Below are 23,797 nucleotides of genomic sequence, written 5' to 3'. Positions count from 1 at the left end.
TATATATATATATATATATATATATATATATATATTTATATATTTATATATATATATACAGTGGTGCCTCACACAACGAACTTAATTGGTTCCAGGAGCAAGTTTGTTATGTGAAACGTTCGTTATGTGAAACGCGTTTTCCCATAGGAATACATGTAAAAAAAAATAATTCGTTCTGCAGCATAAAATATGCTAAGATGGACCCAGGGAAGCGACCCTCCTTTAAGAAACTGCGGGAGAAGCTGGAAAAGGAGCTGAAGGCCCAGCAGGAAGGATAAGGAAAGAAACTGTGTGACTGGTGGGAATATATGTATCGTGACCAAGGAATGTAGAAACCAGAGTGCTCCAAGAGACACACCTGGGTGATCAAGCTGGGAACACCACCTGCGCAGTATATGGAAATCTGGGATGGCGAATGAAGAGCAGAGATAGTCTGTGAGCTGCTGAGCAGGGTACTCTGAGACTGGACCTGCGCACTGGAGCCAGCTCTGTGGGTGCCAGTATTGAGCAAACTCCTTGATTGTGTCCAGAGAGGGGTGATTTCTATTGGATTTAGCACCCCCAATCGTTTTGAAAAGTTGGCTCCTATGCCCCTATGTTTCCTATTTATAAAACTTGCATTAAATGAGGAGTGGAAAGGTTCTCTCTTCCCTCTCCAAGACTGTTTGCAAGGTTCATGGTCTCTGTCATTGGCAACATATTCTCTGACTTAAATCATTTGAGAGCAGAGCTAAGACACTAATAAATGATACTTGTGCTGTTCCAGGTTTCCCATACAGCATGTCTTTACTTTATATATATATATATATATATATATATATACAGTGGTGCCTCACACAACGAACTTAATTGGTTCCAGGAGCAAGTTTGTTATGTGAAACGTTCGTTATGTGAAACGCGTTTTCCCATAGGAATACATGTAAAAAAAAATAATTCGTTCTGCAGCATAAAATATGCTAAGATGACATAAAAAAAGATAAATTTTTGGTTATTATTTTTATTTAGATACATCTAAAAACATAATTGTTTTTTAAAACAACACACATTTTTTAAATTTAAAGACAGACTAAGTAGAGTCTAATTTTACAGTGAGAGAGGGCAGAGTCTCAGCGGCAAAAACTGGGACTTAACTGTTCATTTTTTTTTTTTTACCGTGTTTGCCCGATGATAAGGCAGGGCCATCAAATAAGACAGCCCCCCCTTTTTAGAAAAAAATGTAAAATAAGGCACCCCCCCGCAAATAAGCCACCCACCGATACCTGCGCTTACCCGAATCGGGTGGTACGGTGGGTGACTCCGTGTGGTCCCTGGCACCCCCGACACGATCGGGGCAAGAGGGAGCTCAAGCCCTCTTGCCCCCCCGACTCCCCGACACGATCGGGGCAAGAGGGGGCCCAAGCCCTCTTGCCCCCCGCCTCCCCGACACGATCGGGGCAAGAGGGAGCCCAAGCCCTCTTGCCCCCCCGACTCCCCGACACGATCGGGGCAAGAGGGAGCCCAAGCCCTCTTGCCCCCCCCCCCGACTCCCCGACACGATCGGGGCAAGAGGGAGCCCAAGCCCTCTTGCCCCCCGACTCCCCGACACGATCGGGGCAAGAGGGAGCCCAAGCCCTCTTGCCCCCCCGACACGATCGGGGCAAGAGGGAGCCCAAGCCCTCTTGCCCCCCCGACTCCCCGACACGATCGGGGCAAGAGGGAGCCCAAGCCCTCTTGCCCCGCCGATTCCCCAACTCCCCGACAATATCGGGCCAGGAGGGAGCCCAAGTCCTCCTGGCCACGGCGACCCCCTAACCCCACCCTGCACTACATTACGGGCAGGAGGGATCCCAGGCCCTCCTGCCCTCGACGCAAACCCCCCCTCCCCCCAACGAACGCCCCCCCCAAGAACCTCCGACCGCCCCCCCAGCCGACCCGCGACCCCCCTGGCCGACCCCCACGACACCCCCAACCCCCTTCCCCGTACCTTTCTGTAGTTGGCCGGACAGACGGGAGCCAAACCCGCCTGTCCGGCAGGCAGCCAACGACGGAATGAGGCCGGATTGGCCCATCCGTCCCAAAGCTCCGCCTACTGGTGGGGCCTAAGGCGCCTGGGCCAATCAGAATAGGCCCGGGAGCCTTAGGTCCCTCCTGGGGGCAGGGCCTGAGGCACATGGTCGGGTTGGGTGGTGCCTCGCATAACGGACGCCTCGCACAGCGAACGCTGCGCACAACGAACTTTATGTCTTGATTCGTACAACGAACTTCGTTTCACACAACGAAGTCGCCCGAGCTGCATCCTTCCGCGCAGGCACTGCGTTTAACTGCCCTCTCTCCGCCTGGCTCCCTCTTGCCCCCCCCCGACTCCCCGACACGATCGGGGCAAGAGGGAGCCCAAGCCCTCTTGCCCCCCCGACTCCCCGACACGATCGGGGCAAGAGGGAGCTCAAGCCCTCTTGCCCCCCCGACTCCCCGACACGATCGGGGCAAGAGGGAGCTCAAGCCCTCTTGCCCCCCCGACTCCCCGACACGATCGGGGCAAGAGGGAGCCCAAGCCCTCTTGCCCCCCCGACTCCCCGACACGATCGGGCCAGGAGGGAGCCCAAGTCCTCCTGGCCACGGCGACCCCCTAACCCCACCCTGCACTACATGTGCCTCAGGCCCTGCCCCCAGGAGGGACCTAAGGCTCCCGGGCCTATTCTGATTGGCCCAGGCGCCTTAGGCCCCACCAGTAGGCGGAGCTTTGGGACGGATGGGCCAATCCGGCCTCATTCCGTCGTTGGCTGCCTGCCGGACAGGCGGGTTTGGCTCCCGTCTGTCCGGCCAACTACAGAAAGGTACGGGGAAGGGGGTTGGGGGTGTCGTGGGGGTCGGCCAGGGGGGTCGCGGGTCGGCTGGGGGGGCGGTCGGAGGTTCTTGGGGGGGGCGTTCGTTGGGGGGAGGGGGGGTTTGCGTCGAGGGCAGGAGGGCCTGGGATCCCTCCTGCCCGTAATGTAGTGCAGGGTGGGGTTAGGGGGTCGCCGTGGCCAGGAGGACTTGGGCTCCCTCCTGGCCCGATATTGTCGGGGAGTTGGGGAATCGGCGGGGCAAGAGGGCTTGGGCTCCCTCTTGCCCCGATCGTGTCGGGGAGTCGGGGGGGCAAGAGGGCTTGGGCTCCCTCTTGCCCCGATCGTGTCGGGGGGGCAAGAGGGCTTGGGCTCCCTCTTGCCCCGATCGTGTCGGGGAGTCGGGGGGCAAGAGGGCTTGGGCTCCCTCTTGCCCCGATCGTGTCGGGGAGTCGGGGGGGGGGGCAAGAGGGCTTGGGCTCCCTCTTGCCCCGATCGTGTCGGGGAGTCGGGGGGGCAAGAGGGCTTGGGCTCCCTCTTGCCCCGATCGTGTCGGGGAGTCGGGGGGCAAGAGGGCTTGGGCTCCCTCTTGCCCCGATCGTGTCGGGGAGTCGGGGGGGCAAGAGGGCTTGAGCTCCCTCTTGCCCCGATCGTGTCGGGGGTGCCAGGGACCACACGGAGTCACCCACCGTACCACCCGATTCGGGTAAGCGCAGGTATCGGTGGGTGGCTTATTTGCGGGGGGGTGCCTTATTTTACATTTTTTTCTAAAAAGGGGGGGCTGTCTTATTTGATGGCCCTGCCTTATCATCGGGCAAACACGGTAGAAAAAAAAAAATGAACAGTTAAGTCCCAGTTTTTGCCGCTGAGACTCTGCCCTCTCTCACTGTAAAATTAGACTCTACTTAGTCTGTCTTTAAATTTAAAAAATGTGTGTTGTTTTAAAAAACAATTATGTTTTTAGATGTATCTAAATAAAAATAATAACCAAAAATTTATCTTTTTTTATGTCATCTTAGCATATTTTATGCTGCAGAACGAATTATTTTTTTTTACATGTATTCCTATGGGAAAACGCGTTTCACATAACGAACGTTTCACATAACAAACTTGCTCCTGGAACCAATTAAGTTCGTTGTGTGAGGCACCACTGTATATATATATATATATATATATATATATATATAAAGTAAAGACATGCTGTATGGGAAACCTGGAACAGCACAAGTATCATTTATTAGTGTCTTAGCTCTGCTCTCAAATGATTTAAGTCAGAGAATATGTTGCCAATGACAGAGACCATGAACCTTGCAAACAGTCTTGGAGAGGGAAGAGAGAACCTTTCCACTCCTCATTTAATGCAAGTTTTATAAATAGGAAACATAGGGGCATAGGAGCCAACTTTTCAAAACGATTGGGGGTGCTAAATCCAATAGAAATCACCCCTCTCTGGACACAATCAAGGAGTTTGCTCAATACTGGCACCCACAGAGCTGGCTCCAGTGCGCAGGTCCAGTCTCAGAGTACCCTGCTCAGCAGCTCACAGACTATCTCTGCTCTTCATTCGCCATCCCAGATTTCCATATACTGCGCAGGTGGTGTTCCCAGCTTGATCACCCAGGTGTGTCTCTTGGAGCACTCTGGTTTCTACATTCCTTGGTCACGATACATATATTCCCACCAGTCACACAGTTTCTTTCCTTATCCTTCCTGCTGGGCCTTCAGCTCCTTTTCCAGCTTCTCCCGCAGTTTCTTAAAGGAGGGTCGCTTCCCTGGGTCCATCTCCCAGCAGCTGTTCATTAGGATGCAGATGGAGGGAGGGCAGTGTTCAGGGGCCTCCATGCGGTACCCCTTCTCTATCTTCTCGCACACTTCCTTCAAAGACTGAGGAGACAAGGGAGAGCAGAGTCAAGGGCACTGCACTAGTGCTGACACTTCAGTCAAGACTTAGAGGCAAATATGCTTTGGACAGATGCGGAGATAATGTGGGGGTAGGCTAATAGAAGAAACCATGGAGGGGGGTGTGAATGTGTGACATTGCAAACTCCCCCAGGACTGAGCAGAGAAAGGAGAATACAAAGTGGCCACAGTTACAAGCCAGCACCAGCAATATTGCATCAGATGTCCAAGAAAAGCTGCCTAGTCCGCATGCAGTGGCACGATTATCTCCCTAAGACAGTGGTTTTCATTAATTTTTAAGCAAGGGCCACTTTGGAGTCAATGAGATGAAGAAGAGCTGCCCAATATCTCCTTTGTGGGTAGGGTTACCAGATTTGTTTCTTGCAAAGAGAAGAACATGTGGCTTTATCCCATTCCGCTTCCAGTTCCACCCTGTTCGACCTCCAGCCTCACCCTGTTCTACCCCAGCCCTATTTTGCCCCACAGCTCTGCCCCCACACAAACCTAATCTCTTCTTCCCCGAGTCCAGGCCACGTCTGGAGAGCCTCCAAGCATGAGCAGATGTGATGCAATGCTGCTGGCTACCGCAGATTAAATTACAGCGACCGAGCCCAGGGAGGAGGTAGGTGGGGTAGTCAGGAACTAGAGAGGTCATGATGGAAAGCAGCATCAGAGGAGGGAGGGAAGGAGAGAAGCAGCATGGAGAGAGGACTGGAAAAACAGCATGAAGGGAGGGGGCTGGAGAAACAGCATGGGGAGGGAGGGCTGGGAAAGCATTATGGAAATGAGAGAGTGCTGGAGAAAAGAGCATGGAGTAGGGTAGTGCTGGATGGGAGGGGAGAGACAGAAACAGCAGGAGAGGAGGTTGGAAGGAAAGAAAGCGGTACCCATGGGGGGGGGGGGTTGGAAGGAGAGAGAGAGAAAGAAAGAAGCACCCACAGTAGAGGGGGATTGGAAGGAGAGAGAGAGAGAGCGAGAGAAGCACATGTGGGGGAGGAGGGTTGGAGGATGGGAAAGAGAGAGAGAAAGCACTAAAAGAGTACAGAGGATGGGAAGGGGTAGAGTTGCCAGATTTCCTCTTTATAAAAAGAGGACACCTGGCCAGCCCCTCCCTGTTCCACCTCCAACTCTGCCCCCAGCTGAACCTGTCTTCTTCCCTGAGGTCAGCAGGACCTCTGCACACGCGTCAGCATCGACACCATGACATCACACGCATGTTGTTATGTCGATGTCCGTGCATGCACAGAGAGCCTCCAGATACAACCCCAAGCTCGTGGACTTCCAAAACCCAGGCAAACTGCCAGATTTTGGCAATCCCTCCGGGCACCAGGACAGTCCTCTAAAAAGAGAACATATCTGGGTTTTCCTGGACGTCTGGTAATCCTAGCAAGGGAGACCAAGGAAGCAGGTGGAGTGTGGATGGGATCGTGTGTTCTCTTTTCTTGTCTTCACAAATATGATAACTCTATCTCTGGTTAATAGTTTTCTGGGAGCTGACAGATAATTTCTCTAAGCAGTTGGCTACCTCCATACATTTAGTTCTGGAGATCAGTGTCCCAGAACCCTTAATATACTGGTAAAGGGGGAATTTCTAGTTGTCCTTTTTACCTGATTTTTACCTGATACCTGATTTTTACCTCTTTTTACCTGATAATGTTCTTCTGGCCTGACTCCTGTGCACATAACCAGCCACAGGGTGCCATAGGAGGCCAAGGGTTAATATAGGCTCCTGCCATGTTGCCTCAGAGCGCCTAATGGAGATACCCAGTGGTTAAAGCTACAGCCTCAGCACCCTGAGGTTGTGGGTTCAAAATCCACACTGCTCCTTGTGACCTTGGGCAAGTCACTTTATCCCCCCATTGCCCCAAGTACATTGTGAGCCCACCGGGACAGACAGGGAGAAATGCTGAGTACCTGAGTAAATTCATGTAAACCGTTCTGAGCTCCCCTGGGAGAACAGTATTGAAAATTAAATACATAAATTGAACTGCCCTTAATGACTGTTGGTAGATGTACATGTCCCTTTGAATATTGACCCCCTAAATAAATATCACAAAGTTGATATTAAACATGATTCAAACCAGCCAGAAATGGCTCCTGTCTAGTTAAATTATTTGTCTGGGGCAATCCACTGACAATGGCACTTATCTGGTTAGTGCTTCAGCATATTACCAAAGACTGCTAAACTGGCTATTTTGTGGGTGATCCGTAGGTGGACTCAGCACTTATGCAGTTAAGTGCTGATATTCAATACATAGGTCCCCTTTTACAAAGCCATGGTAGCAATTCCTGTGCAGCAAATGCACATTCAATTTCTATGGGCCACGTCACATTTGCCGCACCTCGCTACCGCAGCTTTGTAAAAGGGGCTCTTAGCCATCTAAGTTCAGCGGACCACATAAAAGTCATTCCTATCTTTATGTGGTGTCACTTATGTGGTTAAGTGCTGAATGCAATTAACCACATAAAAGACAGCTGGTTACATAAACCTGGATATTTAATATCAGTGCCAAGACATAACCCAGCAATGAATATCCAGGAATAATACTGCCGGCAGCTAAAAACATACTGCCGCCAACTGAATATCGACCCCCCCCCCCCACACACACACACAATGGCATCTGGGAGAAGGAGGCCCACATCTGACATCATAAATTCTTGAAGATACTATCAGGAACCTGATCCAATTGCAATAAACCTGATCCAATTGCAATAAACATAGAAACCTCATAACAGACTGAAGAACTGATGAGGAGAGAAAGATTTAATACTGTTTCCCTAGCTCTCTGAATATGAGAAGATCAACTAAACTCTTTCCAGCCAATATTCAGTGCTATATAACCAGCCAGAAACAGTGCTGACTGGTTAAATAGTACATAACTAGCTAAATGCAAATATTCAGTGTGAGATAACTGGTTATCTCCACTGAATATTCATGGTTAGTGGCTAAAAGTTAACCAACTATATCACGCGATAACTGGCGATTTTTAGTGCTGAGCAGCTAAGTTTAGCAGCCAAATCAGACCACATAAATAGCAGTCTGAGTGGAGGAGTGATCTAGTGGTTAAAGCCTGCTGCCTCAGCAACCTGAGGTTACGGTTTCAATCCCAGTGCTAATCCTTGTGACCCTAGGCAAGTCACTTAACCCTCCATTACCCCAGGTACCCTAGTTACATTGTGAGCCCACTAGGACAGACAGGGAAATACTGACCATCTGCTTACTACCCACCCCCGATATTCAATGCCAGTTGCTATAAACACTCTGCTATTGAACATCTGCAGTCATCGCCAACTGCAGGAGCTACATATCTGGGCTGCCTCCCAGTGACTAAATACCTGGCCCTTTGTTACCCCTCCAGGGCAAACACTGATATGTAATAGGAGAGAGGAGAGCCCCCATGATTTTAGGGCATCATCTCTCAGTTTGCATGTTGACAAGACAGAAAACAGCAACCCAAGTGTGTTCCCTCCTCCCCTTTTCATCGTCCCATCCTAGGAGCAGAAAGGGGAAACTTACCAACTTTGGGTATGGAGCACGACCATAGGAGAAGATTTCCCACAGAAGAACCCCAAAGCTCCAGACATCTGACTTGGTTGAGAACTTCTGCAGAAGAATACACACGCACGCACAGACATAAACAAAAGCTGCATATTAGTTTAGACTGATCAGAGAAGACAGCTGCCCAGGTATGTGGCAGCGTGTCTCTGATGCCCCAGATGATACTCATTGGCACAGTCTTCTGTCCTCACAGGCCATAATCAGTCTTAGCATTACCAGATTTTCTCTTTAAAAAAAGGAGGACACTTGGCCCTGACCTGTTCTGCCCCAAGCCTGCCCCCACATGAACTTCGTGTCTCCACGGCACTACAAGGGAACGAACAACCACCACTGTGGGAATACTGGGCAAGAACAGCAATGGGTTCCTGTTACTATGGGAATTACCACGATAACTGCAGATTTACCTTAGCAACGGTTACATAAGAACATAAGCAGTGCCTCTGCCGGGTCAGACCAGAGGTCCATCCCGTCCAGCAGTCCGCCCCCGCGGCGGCCCAACAGGTCATGACCTGCCTTAATCACCAGAAGGGGCCCCCTTGCCGGCCCCCAGGTTTCTCATCGAAGTCCTATCTTCCCATCAATGTCCTAACCCTCCGGCCTTGCACCTGCACGACCTGGTGAGCTGTCTATACTTATGCAACACCCAAACACCTCCCTAAAAAGGGGCCCATAGCCAGTTAAGCTGATGTTCATCGGTTGGCCAGCTAAGTGAAAGGGGCCAAAAGTAGAGCTGCTATTTATGCAGTGACTGGGTTAACCTGTAAGCACTAATATTCGGTGGGCATCTCATACTGAATATTAGCACTTAGTCAGCTAAGTAGCACAGTTACTTACCATAACAGGTGTTATCCAGGGATAGCAGGCAGATATTCTCACATATGGGTGACGTCACCGATGGAGCCCCGGTACGGACCACTTTAAAAGTGCATCACTACTTTAAGACTTTAGAAAGTTCGCAATAGCCCAAACTGCACATGCGTGAGTGCCTTCCCACCCGATGTAGGGCGCACGATCCCTCAGTTAAAATAAGCCAGCTAAGAAGCCAACCCGGGGAGGTGAGTGGATTGTGAGAATATCTGCCTGCTGTCCCTGGATAACACCTATTACAGTAAGTAACTGTGCTTTATCCCAGGACAAGCAGGCAGCATATTCTATGGATGCGTACGTAGAACCCCCTTGTCATGATGAAAACTGTAGAGGGTGGATCTACTACCCAGGCTTGTAACTCACTGACCCTCCTGGCAGAGGTGAGAGCAATAAAGAAGACCACATTCCAGGTGAGAAACTTGAGATGAGCTGTGGCCATTGGTTCAAAAGGTGGCTTCATCAACCTGGAAAATATCACATTAAGGTCCCAGACAACAGGGGACTGAAGAAGTGGTTTGACATTGAAAAGCCCTATTATGACTCTGGAGATCAAAAGTGAGCAGTTAGAGGTATTCCTGCAACTGGTGTGTGAAAAGCCGTAACTGCACTGAGATGGACTCTAACAGATGTAAATACCATAATCAGAGAGATGAAGCAGATAATCCAACACCAAATCCACTGATAAAGAAGTTGGATCGTGATGATGAAGGAGACACCAGGAAGAGAACCTAGTCCACTTTCGTTGATAATATTGTTGAGTGGCTGGTTTCCTGGATGCATCAAAAATTTGTAAAATAGGCTGAGAGGAATGTAAGGTAGATGGATTCAGCCCGAGAGAAGCCAAGCTGACAGGTGTAGTGATGGCAGGTTGGGATGTAAAAGAGACTCTTGATTCTAAGTAAGCAGAGTAGGAAATACTGGAAGAAGTATGGGCTCCCTGGAACTCAGTTGAAATGGAAGGGAAAACCAATGTTGCCTGGACCTCCATGGAACAATGAGAATCATAGTGGCTGCTTCACTCTTGACCTTGAACAGAGCTCTCAAGATGAGGATTGGGGAAATTGCATATATACATAGGCCTGTCCAATCCAGGAGCAAGACATCTGCTTCCAGGCGGAGAGGAGAGTAAAGTCCGGAGCAAAACTGGGGCAACTGGTGATTGTGAGGAGCTGTAAGCAAGTCCACTTCTGGGGGCCCACATTGAGCAAAGATGGACTGGAGAGTTGCAGAGTTGAGAGTCCCTTCGTGAGGCTTAAGAATTCTGCTGAGCTTGTCTGCTAGGGAATTGTTCTCCTTTTTGGGCCTCCTGACATAACAGGAAAGAGCCCGTACCTCCTTGTTTGATGATGCAGTACATTTCTACTTGATTGTACAAAGGAGGAAGACTTGGGGCCAGAGAAGATGATGGAACGCCTTGAGGATATAAAAAAATCACCCTGAGCTTGTGAAATGTTTGCTTCTTGATGTCCAAAGACCCTGAATCTGAAGATCGTCCATATAACCCCCCCCCCCCCTCGCCCAGGCATAAAGGGAAGCATCCGCCGTGATGACCATGTGATGAGGGAGTAAGTGAAAAAGGAGACCTCTGGAGAGATTGGAAGAGGTCATCCACCATCAAAGCAATTGCAAAAGAAATGATGGCACAGATATATGTTGTGAGAGACGATCCGTCGCTTGAGACCACTGAGAAGCAAGGGTCCACTGATGGGTGCAAAGAAGTAGCCTTGCCAGTGGTGTCACATGGACAGTGGAAAAGTAAAGACAAAGTCTTGGGAGGAATGCTCCAGGACACAGGGAAGTCATGTGACCTGAAAACCTTCAAGTGCCATGCAAAAAATGTTCAAATTGTGAAAAGGCAAAAGAGAGCAAGTTCAGAAGAAGAAATGCTCTCAATAGAGAAAAAGGCCAAATTCTGGAGTCCCATGGTAGAATCACCATCAAAATTGAAGTGTAGTAGTCGTACCGGAAAAGAAAAATCCGAAGATGGCAGAGCGGTGGAGTCACAAAACGCAAGCACTCCTTCTTAATATTACAAAAGATGTGAGGCCGTAAGAAGGGCCTGATAGTGCAAACTGTGCTAGGTGACTGAAAAGCGTAAGCACATACAAGAAGCCCTAAGGAATGAATCCAGGAAAAAAGAGGCTTCCCTGAAATCCAAAAAGTGAAAACTCAGGAAGAGCAAGAATATTGCACCTATGTGTGAAAAAAACAGCAGAACCGAAAGGTGTGAAAACCAATCAAGTGAGAAGGAGAAAAAAACTCCAGACCCCTAGAAATGAAGGATGTCAAGAGCCGGTTAGCGGCAGAAAGACAAAAATCCCAAGGCCAAAAGGCTAAAGGACTCAAAACATAAGAGGAAAAAATACTGCAATGAAAACCAGGAGAAGAAAATTTATCCTAAAAAGGATTGAGCGGCCTCCTCCTCCCCTACAGCCACTCCCAAATCTCTGGCATGAAGTATAAAGGAATGTAGGGAACTGAGGAAGAGTCTGGATATTCCCAAGCAGACATCCTGCAACATTAGTGGAACAGTAGAATGAAAAACGAATACACCTGGTTGATCCTGTATCGCAGCAAAATCAAGGACAAAACTATAATGACGGGAAAACTGATAGGCTCTCCACCCTTGTTAGTTCCCGTCAGTGGTCATTGATGCTTCTAATAGTATGTAAGTACTGAGAAGGCAGAGTCAAGCAGCGGAAGACGACACTGTGTATCAATTCGATGTACAGTAGGAATGTTGACTCTCCTTCCATAGCAACACCGAAACGAAAGTCTTAATTTGGAGGATATGCTCCGAAGAAACACGTCAAAAAAGGCTGATGCGAGTTGAATATTGCACACACCAGCAGGTATACATACACTAGATCCTGAAGACTTCTTCAAGGTAGATTGCACTAGCAATTCACAAAGTTAAGGTGTATCAAACGCAGAAATAGGAATCACTCTGTAGAAATCGAGTCTCATAGAACCCCTGAAAAGGAAAAAATTAGAGACTCTAATCTAAAGAGAAAAATCTCCTTTAAAAAAGGAAAAAATGTTAATAGTTTCATAAAAAAATGTGTTAAGACTGAAGAAGCAGAGTCAGGCCGCGGAAGATAATGCTGTGAGCAGCTGAAGTCAAAGCTGAAGAAATAGCAGCATCATGGAAGAAGACCAGTATCGGCGAGTCATCGGTGTTGAGTCTTTGACAAGAAGCAGCGGCACCAATGGTGACTCCACTGCAGATGCAACTAGTGTCGAAGGTTCAGACCGGAGTGGCACCGGAAGAATCGATATCAACACAGGCAAAAATTTTGGTTGACACCAGCATCAGGAAATGCTCACTCAATTCTTCCCCAAGCAAGTTGTGTATCTTTTGCGTTAGGGTAAATACCGGTACCGCTGCTTTGCAGATACCGAGTGGATACAGGAAAAAAAGACATACATACATTCCTCCCATAGCAAGTTATCAATCTGTTGCATATGGGAGAGCACCGGTACTGCTAGTTTATTGTTCGGTACCATGAGTGCCACATTCCTGTCCCATAAGGATGAGGTCGGAACCGGGTGGTGATGAAACTACATGAAAACAGTATGGTAAAGCTGAGTCCCAGTTGCAAAGAAAAACACTGGTACCGTAGACTGTTCATCAGTATCGCTGACATGTCCCATACAGATGAGGTTGACGTCGAGCCCCAGATCGGGACTGGTCACATACGGGACTGCATCAAAAGTAGCACAAGTTGAACTTTAAGTGGAGCTCAAGGTTTTGAGACTGAAGGAATAAACATCGGTACCATTTGCTTTGTCGCCAGTACCATCAGTGTCAAGGTCCGGTGCCGAGATGATCAAAGACAAGGCACTTCACAGGAACAGGTGACAGGTATGGGACATATCCAAACACCAGTCCCATTGGCGTTATCACCGGTACCCACGGTGTCACTTCTCCAGTCCCATGAAAATGAGGCCTAATCCAGCCACTCTTCAATTTCGGGAGCGGGTGCTTAAAGGACTATTTCAAGGTCAGCATGACTTGACTCAATGCTAGTGTGACCTGAGTCCCAATGGAGAAGTCCAATTACACAAACAGCACAAGACGACACCGGAGGCAGGCGGTACTGCTGGTGTCGAGAAGTGTGGTGTCGCCAAGAACGGCGTCAGAGTTGATATTGACATCAGGCAATCTATGCTAACAAAATATGATGCCGCTGGATCTTCCGACGTCAAAACTTCAACTCCACACCTCTGGTGCAGGGAAGTTCAGAAAAGGAGGATGAGAAAGTCCATTGATGAAGAACCTGTTCTTCTGCTTCTTTCTTTCCCACCAATTGTTTTGGGTTTGGGGTTTTTTGGGTTGTTTTTTTTAGAAAAAATGAAGGCAGTGCAGTGGCTTCAAAAGGATTAAAGAAGCTGGAACACAACTTCGCTAGATAGAACTCAGTCAACAGCTTGTCATGGAGGGGAAACAACAGCTGAGGAAACTTAAGGTTGGAGGCTGAAGTAAACGAGTAGGCCCACCGAGTCAAACTTGAAGACGAGCTAAAGTTTAAAAAGAGATTATTTTTTTTTAAAGAAAACAATACTAAAGAAAAAAAGGGGAAAAAATTGACTAAAAGTCAGAAAGCTTCAAGAGCGAGAAGGCAAGAAAAGTTAAACGTTCGTTAAAAGCATCTTCTTAGCTCCGCGGAAACAAAAAAACTGAGGGACCATGCGCCCTATGTCGGGCAGGAAGACACTCACGCATTTGCTGTTCAGGCTATCACAAATTTTCTAAAGTCTTAAAGTGGCGATGCACTTTTAAAGTAGTCCGTACCGGGACTCCGTCGGTGACGTCACCCATACGTGAGAATATGCAGCCTGCATGTCCTGGGATAAGCTATTTAATCAGCCAGGTGCCATTCCTGGCCACTTAAATAGCACTGAATATAGGGCGGTTAGAAAATCAGACTCATCATTATCCATTTTTATTGTACTAACATGTTAACATTGCAATTCTAACCTAAGCCACCTCTTGTCTCTTTTCCATATTCTGCCCTTTTCTTTTATATCCTTTTAATTAAAAACACTTAGATATTTTGTGACTTAATGGTATATCAAAAAAGTTGAAATGTGATTTAATGTCATGAGTATGAACCATAGGCAGAGAGAAAGTGATTCCATCTAGGTCAGTACATAAGAATATATTTATCTTTTCTTTCTCTTTTCAAGCTGTGTGGTATCTCCCACTCCTTTTAAGGAGTTCTGGTTCGCTTCAACTTTTTCATAAATCTTTAAAAACCATTTTATTTGCTAAACACTTTGAAAATTAATCTTCCGAAACTTAGTTTCATTCCTCATGGTCTTTATTTGTTAAGTTAACTATTGTAAACCGAGTCAAGCTTTCTTGGATTGATGTCTCAGTATATAAAACCAAGCCTTAGATTAGATTAGATTAGATTATGTTTGATAGATAAGCAGAGGGTTCATCCCCAGCTCTTTTCTGCTCTGTCATGGCAGGACGCATGTTGTAATGTTCAGACAATACTTAGAAATCCGCTAACCACAGATTATTCCATGAATCAAGCAAACCACAGGCTTCCTTAAAAATAAACAGAACAGAAAGAGCTAAAAATGTATTTCCCTAAAAGTCAATTGTTTCTTTTAACATAATCACAGTGACTAGGCCGTATTTCGTGTGTGAGTAGCTGGTCTGGATTTAGGGTGAAAACATTACAGCGGAAAAGGAGAGAGAGAGAGAGAAAGAAAGACAGACAGACACATCTACTCTAGCACCTGTTAATGTAATGGGCTTAAACACTTGTGGTTTATAAAATGGCTGCTGTGGCTGTTGTGTTGGTGGAAGGGGGAGGGGCCTCCTCAGTCCTACTTTGCCCTCCTACTTCTGGTTACATCCCTGGTACTCGCACTGCTCAGACCCCTCAGACCCCAGCCCATCAGCTTTTCAAATATTCCTAATAAATATGCATAAGGTAATAATAATAATAATAACTTTATTTTTCTATACCGCCATAGTCAAACTGACTTCTAGGCGGTTCACATAGAAAGAAGGCTGGACAATCAGCGAATTACAAAATGCAAGAAGAAAGAAGTTACATCATGAATTGGAGAAGCATGGGGGAAAGAATACATGAGAGAAAAAAGATGTTACATAATACAATGGGGTTATAAGGGGAAGAAAAAAAAAAAAAATACCTGAGAGAGGTGATCTGATTAAGCAAGGAATTTGCCAAATAGAACGGTATATTTGCATGCTTTGTTTCCTATGTATGTCACTATATCACATGCATATACTGTATGTCAGGATAATCCTAAAAATCTGACAGACTAGATGACAATAACCAATGTGAAGACTGGTTTTTGCTCTCCGTCCAGCATAGTTCATGGTGAATGGCTTCAAGAAAGACATTAGGCTTACCTGCGTAGAGTGATCATGGGTAAACCTGATTTTCAGGGAGCATGAGCAGGATGATATTTTGGAAAATGGCTTTACTAGTTTGATAGTGGTATGGATTTTTAAGGGAAAATTGATTATGGATTCAGGGCTGGCATTAAGGATGTGGAAACAGAGCAAATCCTCTAGGGGCTGAAGATGTCACAGCCTGCCAGCAAGCTTGAGGATCCCCTTCCAGACCTCCACCCTGGCCCTGATATGTTTTTGGCACTGACCCTGGTTGGTGTAGTGCTGATTAAGAACCAGAGGAAAATGTCAAGGCCTGAACTGACCTGTCAGTGGAGATGGTAGAGATTATTCTGGGTACATAAGACAAGAAAAGGGTACAAAAATCAGGAAAAAGATATTTAAATGCAGGGAAAGGTTGCTGGTGCTGGGCTGAAAATAGGAATGTACAGTATATAAAAAAAATCTCACCTCAAAATCATATATGTGTGTATACACACACACTTATATATATATATATATATATATATATATATATATACACACACTAGTATTTTAGCCCGTTACATTAACGGGTGCTAGAATATATGTCTGTCTGTCTTTATTTCTGTCTCTCTCTCCCTCCCGCTGTCTTTCTTTCTGTCTGTCTCTGTCCCTGGCCCCCTTTGTCTGTCTGTCTTTCTGTGTATCTCCCTGCCCCTGTGTCTTTCTTCTTTTCTTTCTGTCACCCTTCCTCCCGCTGTCTGTCTGTCTGTCTTTCTATCTATCTGTCTCTCTCCCTGCCTCCTATGCAGCAGCATTTCTCTCCCACCACTTCCCTGTGCAGCAGCCAAAATATCATTCCCTCCCCCTCTATTTCCCTCCCCCACACCACTTCCCTGTGCAGCAGCAGTAGCGTTTCCTCTATCCTCCTTTCCTTTCCCGCGGTCTGTCCGGCTCCCTTAGTCCCTTACTGCCGCCCCCCCTTCCCTTCCCTTCCCGCGGTCCCGACTACAAACCTGGCGATTCCAGCAGTGTGTGCAGCAGTCTTCACATGCTGCTTCGGGCCCTTCTACTGCCCTAATTTATTCTGGCACGACCCTGATGACATCATCAGAGATGCGGCAGAGCAAATCAGGGCAGTGTTTTTGGAATCTACTTGAATTCTCTTATTTTGTGATTCTATTGTTTTGAGAATTGAGTTATATATTTAGCTTAAAAATGTTTTTTCTCTCAATTGTATTTATTTTTGGATTGATTCTGCAAGAACAAGTCAACAGTTCGTAATTTAATTTTTATTTTTCCGGTAGGTAGGAAGACAGGTGGTGCTATGATGTTGGTGATTACTCCATTACTGGCAGGGATGGTGATAATTTTTTGACTGAGTCCTGTTTATCATATATATAGTATATACTTTTTATGATATATATACAGTAAAACCTTGGATTGCAAGTAACTTGGTTTGCAAGTGTTTTGCAAGACAATATTTTATTTAATTTTAACGTGATATACAAGCAATGTCTTGCAATACAAGTACATACAGTATACACACATCACAACTGAGCCGATGGTTCTTCTCTCTCTGACGCTCTGGGAGTGTAGTAACTGTTCTAAATGAGCGAGGTCTTGCAATACAAGTATTGCATTGTGTATTAAAGTTTTTGGGTTGTGGAATGAATCATCTGAGTTTCCATTATTTCCTATGGGGAAATTCACTTTGTTATACGAGTGCTTTGGATTACAAGCATGCTTCTGGAACAAATTATGCTAGCAAACCAAGGTTTTACTGTATATACTTTTTATGCTTATTATTTTTGGAAGGTGAGATTTTTTAATGTTTTGTATACTTTTGAAATTGAAAAATGTAGCATTATTTAAGCGATATAGGTTCCAAATATATATATATTGATTGCAATGCACAGTATATGCCCATCTATCAAAAATGGGTCAACTAGATGCACTAATGTGGTCTTTTCATGCCATCATTTGCTGCAAACCAATGATCCCCCTAAGGGAGGGCACATGGGCAATGACTACCTTCTTATTTATTTCTTGTTTTCACTTCTGTTCATTTTATATTTCATGTTGTACTATTTATGTTTTACTTATGCACATTCCATTTATTCATTTAGTTGCCATTTACTTACTATTGTGATTAAAACAGTTTAGAACATCACCAATCCATTCTATGCTTTTGGTAACGTTGCTCTTAATTATTATTATTCATTTTTTTCATTTATTATTATTTTTATTTATTATATATATTTTTTTCATTCATTATTCTTTTCATTTTTTATTTTGTATTTGTATTTTGCATTTTTTCCATGTTGCATATTGCTAAGTTTTAAATTTATTATAATATAAACAAATTGATTTACATTCTAAACACTCCATTTTGCATTTATAGTTTGATTCATATCTTTTTGTTTTCTTTTACTATTCACTTTTTTTTGTATACCATTCTGTGATTTATATTCATTAGCGTCTTTATTATATGTGTTTTATAATGCCTATTCTTCATTTTGGTTTTGGACTTCTGATGCAGGCCTTTGGCCAAAATACGAATCGTGTTGAGTCATTTTTAATCACCAAATAAATTTCCTCTATTATAGCTTATTGGTTTGCATCTCTTTCGCTGTGGTTTTGCCAGGAGTTGAGTACACCTGCTTTTCTGATTACCGATGACTGCAGAGCACAGGAACCTCATTAGTCACCTACCAAATGTTACTCAGTTACCAAGGAAAGACCAAGATACAATCCCCATCATAATAAATACAAGAGCTTGTGGTTCAGTTGATATTTAAACTACATGTCCCAGAATGCACTGGGATAGAAGACTCATTCTCCCTGAGCTATTGGGTAAACTGAGGACTAGCCCAATGGTTATAGCAGTGGACTGAACTAGGGGTGCCTAGTTCAAAGCCCACTTGCAGCTCCTTGTGATCTTGGCCAAGTCACTTCACTCTCCGTTACCTCAGTTACAAACTCAAATTGTGTGTGCAGATTGTGGAACACAATCCACACATCTGGGTTTATGTTGATTTCTCAACATCCACATTTGTTATTTTGATCTAATAGCAAACATTAGGACCACTGCGGAAGACGTGTTTGTTGAAACATGGACTGCGTTGGGTCCCCTTCATCTTTTGCACATGTGGATTGTTACTACTTTTAATATAGACAAAATAAAAGCCTGCATCAAGAACATCTTTTCCACAGTCTCTTTTGCTTTGGTACATAAGAACATAAAATAAATCTGCTTAGTAGTAGATCTGTGTGCTGTCTTGCTAGTCTATCAGTCTCCTGCTTACATTATGCTTTAGGGCCTCTGGCGCTGTCCATTTGATTGGAATCCGGGTGAGGTCCTTACATTTCAGGTCCACCTTGGCCAGGCCAAAATCACTGATTTTTGCCACATTATCCTTGGATATGAGAATGTTGCGGGCAGCTAGGTCTCTGTGGACCAGCTTCTTAGATTCGAGGTAATCCATCCCATCTGAGACATTCCTTTTGCAGCATATCACAACCGTGCCAATAGGAAAAGAAACAAAACAAAAGTGGGCCAGAGGTTTAAAGGGAGTCATATGGATACACAGGGAGAAAGTGAACAACAGAGGGCGAGTATGTGAGAGGAAATCAGAAGCATTACTTTGTGAGGAGAACTATAATTATATGTCAAAAAGAGTTCAAAGTTTAATATTAGTCTTAATAAATCACCATAACTAGCAAAGCAGTTTACAATATACAGAATAAAAAAAGTTACAGGAGAGAAGGAATTACAATGATAGTCATTATAACATATATTTAAATTACCACAAAGAAAAATGAAATAGAAAAGAACAGACATAAAAAGCATACACATGTGACAGAGAGAGAGAGAAATATTGACTGAGCAGGATGATGACAAATGGAAGTGGCATACAGATAAGAAAGCCTTCCTGTGGAGGTGATGGAAGGAAAAACAGTGTCAGCTTCAGAAACAGGAAGTCTAGGGATCATTCATTCATTCATTTATAAAAAGAGAAGGGCCTAGCCAGAGATTCAGCAGGGTTTATGGGATACCAGTAGGAAGGGAAATGGGTTTTGTGATTTTTCTCCAGTCATATTTTGGGTTTGGAGCATAACAGGTGATTTCTAAGTTGCAGGTGTAACGAATGCTGTCAGGGCACTAGGGCTGCCACTAGCACCAGGAGTAAGCAAGAGCCATGCTAGAGCAATAACAAATGGAGGGCAAGTGAAGGAGAGAGAAGCAGGCCCTAAACTCACAGAGAAAATTGCAGGAGCTGTCCGGTGTGGATCACCGACCTGCCCCGTGTGCGCAGAAAATTCACCAGGCTTCCCTGTCATAGGATGGAAAAAGAAGACACTGAAATTAGTGAAGAATAGGGGTGAGGCAAGACCCAAAACTTAGAGTAGATCTTGGAGTCATTCAACAGACTGTAAAGGTGACTGAAATCTACCAGAGAACAAGGAGAAGGGGAAATGAGACCTTGGTCCTTTGTGGCTACTCTGTGCCTTCTAGTTCATAGTTGCCCAAGTCCCTCTTAGATTCAGTTACTACATAGCAACAAAAGACTACTAAGCTCAAGATGTGGTTTTCACCTATTGCTGATATCATTACTAGAGAATGACACGGTGACAGAATTCCATGTCATCTTTAGTATCTATCTCAACCTCAGTCCTTCTATACCAGTATTCTTCAATGAAAGGCTTAGGAGTCGGTGGCTATGCCTAGTCATACTCTGATTCTTATGTGAGCTAAGAATAGGATAATGAACCCATTGTGACATCATTGATGAGGTTGGCTTTTAGGCATTGGTAGAATGAGGCATTATGACATCATAGTCTCAGCTCTGGAATGTTGCAACTCTTTGGGTTTCTGCCAGGTACTTGTGACCTGAGTTGGCCACTGCTGGAAACAGGATACTGGGCTTATTGGACCTTCAGTATGACAACACTTATGGTCCTATGTTCTAACCATCTGGTGTCATTCTTTAGTCTATCTCAAGCTTGGTCCTTTTACACCATCATTCATACTCTGATTCTTCCCTCTCTCCTTAAAGAATGACTTGGGGATGGTATCCCAAGGGAACGGTAATGAATTCTATCACCGTGTCATTCTCTAATCATTACTAATAGTAGTCTAACTCTTATCAGGAGAAGAAACATATCTCATATTTTAAAGTCTATGTTTTCTGTGAAGTAATGGAGTTTGTAAAAGGAACAGATCTAAGATGGGGGCTCCAAATACACATCTTATTCTTTCATTACTCAGTTGTCTTTGGGAGATGGAAGTCTTCAGCCAGTTGGCATTAGAGACAGAGTGCCCAATTTTCTGTGTCTTTATCCTCACCTTGCTCATAAACTCCATGACGATGTAGAGGCCATTGTGCAAAATGACACCCAGTAAGCGCACAAGGTTTTTGTGTTGCACCTTCCTGTAGCACAAGAGAAAGGCACAGGAGGAGAAAACACACGAGTCAAACATGAGACTTTGGGTTGACTGAGAAAATGTGCAGTTGCATATCTTTTCTGTTTCGTAGAAATTGTAATGGTCAGCCCCCCTCCCCCATCTAAATCAGTGCTGCTGAAACCTGTCTTCAGCACTCTACCTCCAGTCAGGTTTTGAGGATATAGGCTTGCATATTCAAATATTTCTCATGGGTATTCATGAGGAATATCATAAAATTGGCTGGTGGGAAGGAGGGGGATAGGGGGTTAACAAGAAGTTTGGTTACCAGTGATTCTAATTCACAGTGAGACTGTTTTCAAGGGTATATGGGAGTGTGTCTGAACAACGAGGTCTATGGGTGAGATCACTCAGAGAGAAACTGGAACAGATTCAATGTTTCAGACTGCTGTCTGCATATCATTTAAACTCTGGGTTCAGGGTTACACACCAAGTTCACCCTTTGGGCTCTGCACAGTAATCCAGATTTCAGGCTACCCCTAATGAATATGCTTGTGATATATGCAATCATTACCTCATGCATATTCATTAATTCTACCCTACAAATCTGACTGGGTGGGAGAAGGCCTGAAGGAGCAATCCAGGCATCACTGGCCTAGTCTATATTTATACATCAAGCGTAGGGTTACCATTTGGCTCCAGAAAAAGGAGGACGGATTGAGGCATCCGGGTTTTACTTCTACTGAACACAATGGAAGTAAGGAAGATAGATTGAGACATCTGTGGTTTACTGAAAGCAATGGAAGTAAAACCCGGATGTCTCAATCCATCCTCCTTTATCTGGAGCCATCTGGTAACCCTACCAAGGGTACTGAAATGAGTTTGAGTGTCCATTCCCAGTTCTGGGTGATGGCCTATGCACTTTACCAGGACAAGGTTTCAGACAATGTACTTGATATAAGAGACTAAAGATGGATGGAAAGTGAGATAAGGCTTCAGAGCAGGAAGTACTGCCACCAGACCATTGTATCCTTGCTTACTTACGTCATGGCAGCTGTCTCAGCAAGGAAGGCTTGCGCAGTGACATCACACCTAATGTTCTTTACAGCTACCTTCTGCCCTATGTACTCTCCTTGCAGCACAGCTGGTGGCGGGGAGGGCGAGAAAGAAAGAGAAGCATCAGGCTGATGTATTTATTCAACTGGATTATTGCCACCACACACACACACACTCTCTGAGGCAGGGATCTCAAAGTCCCTCCTTGAGGGCCGCAATCCAGTTGGGTTTTCAGAATTTCCCCAATGAATATGCATTGAAAGCAGTGCATGCACATAGATCTCATGCATATTAATTGGGGAAATCCTGAAAACCCGACTGGATTGTGGCCCTCAAGGAGGGACTTTGAGACTCCTGCGGAGTCTGAGGTCAGTTAGAGACCTGCTGATGCACTCATCACAGTATAACCACAGTTGTGTTATGATACATTGCCGCACATCGGGTGTGCCATTGAGTTCCATAAATTTTCTGCTTGCTTTTTTGCAAAGAGCTAGCACTGAAGGGTCCTCTATTTAGACAATAATTTGGGCATATATGTGTCTTTATAAAATGTAGCAGATTGTACATTATTCAAAATACAGCTGTCCGATTTGATTTTTAATTTTGAAAATGTCAGATCATATTTTATCTTATTATCATAAATTACATTGGCTTCCAGTTGAGGCAAGAGTAATATTTAAATTTGGATACATGTGTTACAATGTCTCATATGGTCTTGCACCCAATTATCTTGTGAATCGTTTCTTATTTGTTCATTTAAGACGTTTTCAGCATATTCATACTTTATTTGCTTTTCCATCTGTAAAGGGTTGTTTATATAAATATTACTTTCAATGGCTCTTATCTTTTCAGGTGGCTACTTGGGATAAAGAACATAAGAACATAAGAATTGCCGCTGCTGGGTCAGACCAGTGGTCCATCACACCCAGCGGCAATTCTTATGTTCTTATGTTCTTGCTCACGCGGCGGCCCCCAGGTCAAAGACCAGTGCCCTAACCGAGACCAGCCTCACCTGTGTACATTCCAGTTCAGCAGAAACTTGTCTAGCCTTGTCTTGAATCCCTGGAGGGTGTTTTCCCCTATTACAGACTCCAGAAGAGCATTCCAGTTCTCCACCACTCTCTGGGTGAAGAAGAACTTCCTTAAACTAGAAGGTGGGGGTGGTGTATGTACGAAGGACAATTATAGAGACCACCCCCGGCAAAAGAAAAGATGTGATAGTAGTAAAGGCTGCAACATAAGCAATATCAGCAACTCATTTCTTAGTATTGCAACGGAAAGTGAAACGACACAAAAATCCATACGAAAAAGGAGATTATCGCTGAAAAATAGCTGGAAAGCGATGACCACAAATGCTCGCAGTCTAAGCAACAAAGTTCATGATCTGCAAGCCCTGATATTAGAGGCAGATCTAGATATTGTTGCTATCACAGAGACATGGTTCAGTGAATCACATGGATGAGATGCAAACATACCGGGATATAATCTTTTTAGGAAGGACAGAGATGGTCATAAAGGTGGAGGAGTAGCTCTCTATGTAAAGATCAATATCCAAGCGACCAAAATGCAAGGGACCTGGGGAGAGGAAGAAGCGATATGGATTGCTCTGAAAAGAGAAGATGGAACTTCTATCTACGTGGGTGTAGTCTACAGACCTCCGACTCAATCGCAGCAAATTGATAAGGATCTGATTGTGGATATCCAAAAGTTTGGAAGGAAAGAGGAGGTTCTGCTGTTGGGAGATTTCAACCTGCCGGATGCGGACTGGAATGTTCCGTCTGCGGAATCGGAAAGAAGTAGGGAGATTGTGGATGCCTTTCAAGAGGCTCTGCTCAGACAAATGGTGA

General features: G+C 45.1%; 1 protein-coding gene across 7 annotated transcripts in view; it reads right to left on the bottom strand.

The window, feature by feature from the left end:
• The window catches only part of MATK (megakaryocyte-associated tyrosine kinase), a 77,394-nt gene that overhangs the window by 6,837 nt on the left and 46,760 nt on the right, over positions 1–23,797 (bottom strand). For 2 of the 7 annotated variants that reach the window (XM_033957176.1, XM_033957175.1), the window contains exons 8-13: positions 21,939–22,038; positions 20,838–20,922; positions 19,751–19,824; positions 18,796–18,991; positions 8,218–8,304; positions 4,115–4,685 (exon numbers count right to left, since the gene is read on the bottom strand). In XM_033957176.1, coding sequence (XP_033813067.1) covers positions 4,503–4,685; positions 8,218–8,304; positions 18,796–18,991; positions 19,751–19,824; positions 20,838–20,922; positions 21,939–22,038 — 725 coding nt within the window. In that variant the 3' untranslated portion in view covers positions 4,115–4,502. Of the gene's footprint in view, positions 1–4,114; positions 4,686–8,217; positions 8,305–14,446; positions 14,687–18,795; positions 18,992–19,750; positions 19,825–20,837; positions 20,923–21,938; positions 22,039–23,797 lie in introns of those variants that run through there. The other 5 variants (XM_033957177.1, XM_033957179.1, XM_033957180.1 and 2 more) reach the window with 5 other exon arrangements.

The sequence above is a fragment of the Geotrypetes seraphini genome, chromosome 8 (assembly GCF_902459505.1).
Source record: "Geotrypetes seraphini chromosome 8, aGeoSer1.1, whole genome shotgun sequence".
Taxonomy (NCBI): domain Eukaryota; kingdom Metazoa; phylum Chordata; class Amphibia; order Gymnophiona; family Dermophiidae; genus Geotrypetes; species Geotrypetes seraphini.
The sequence above is the reverse complement of the archived record's forward strand: the minus strand, read 5'-3'. Positions and strand labels throughout refer to the sequence as shown.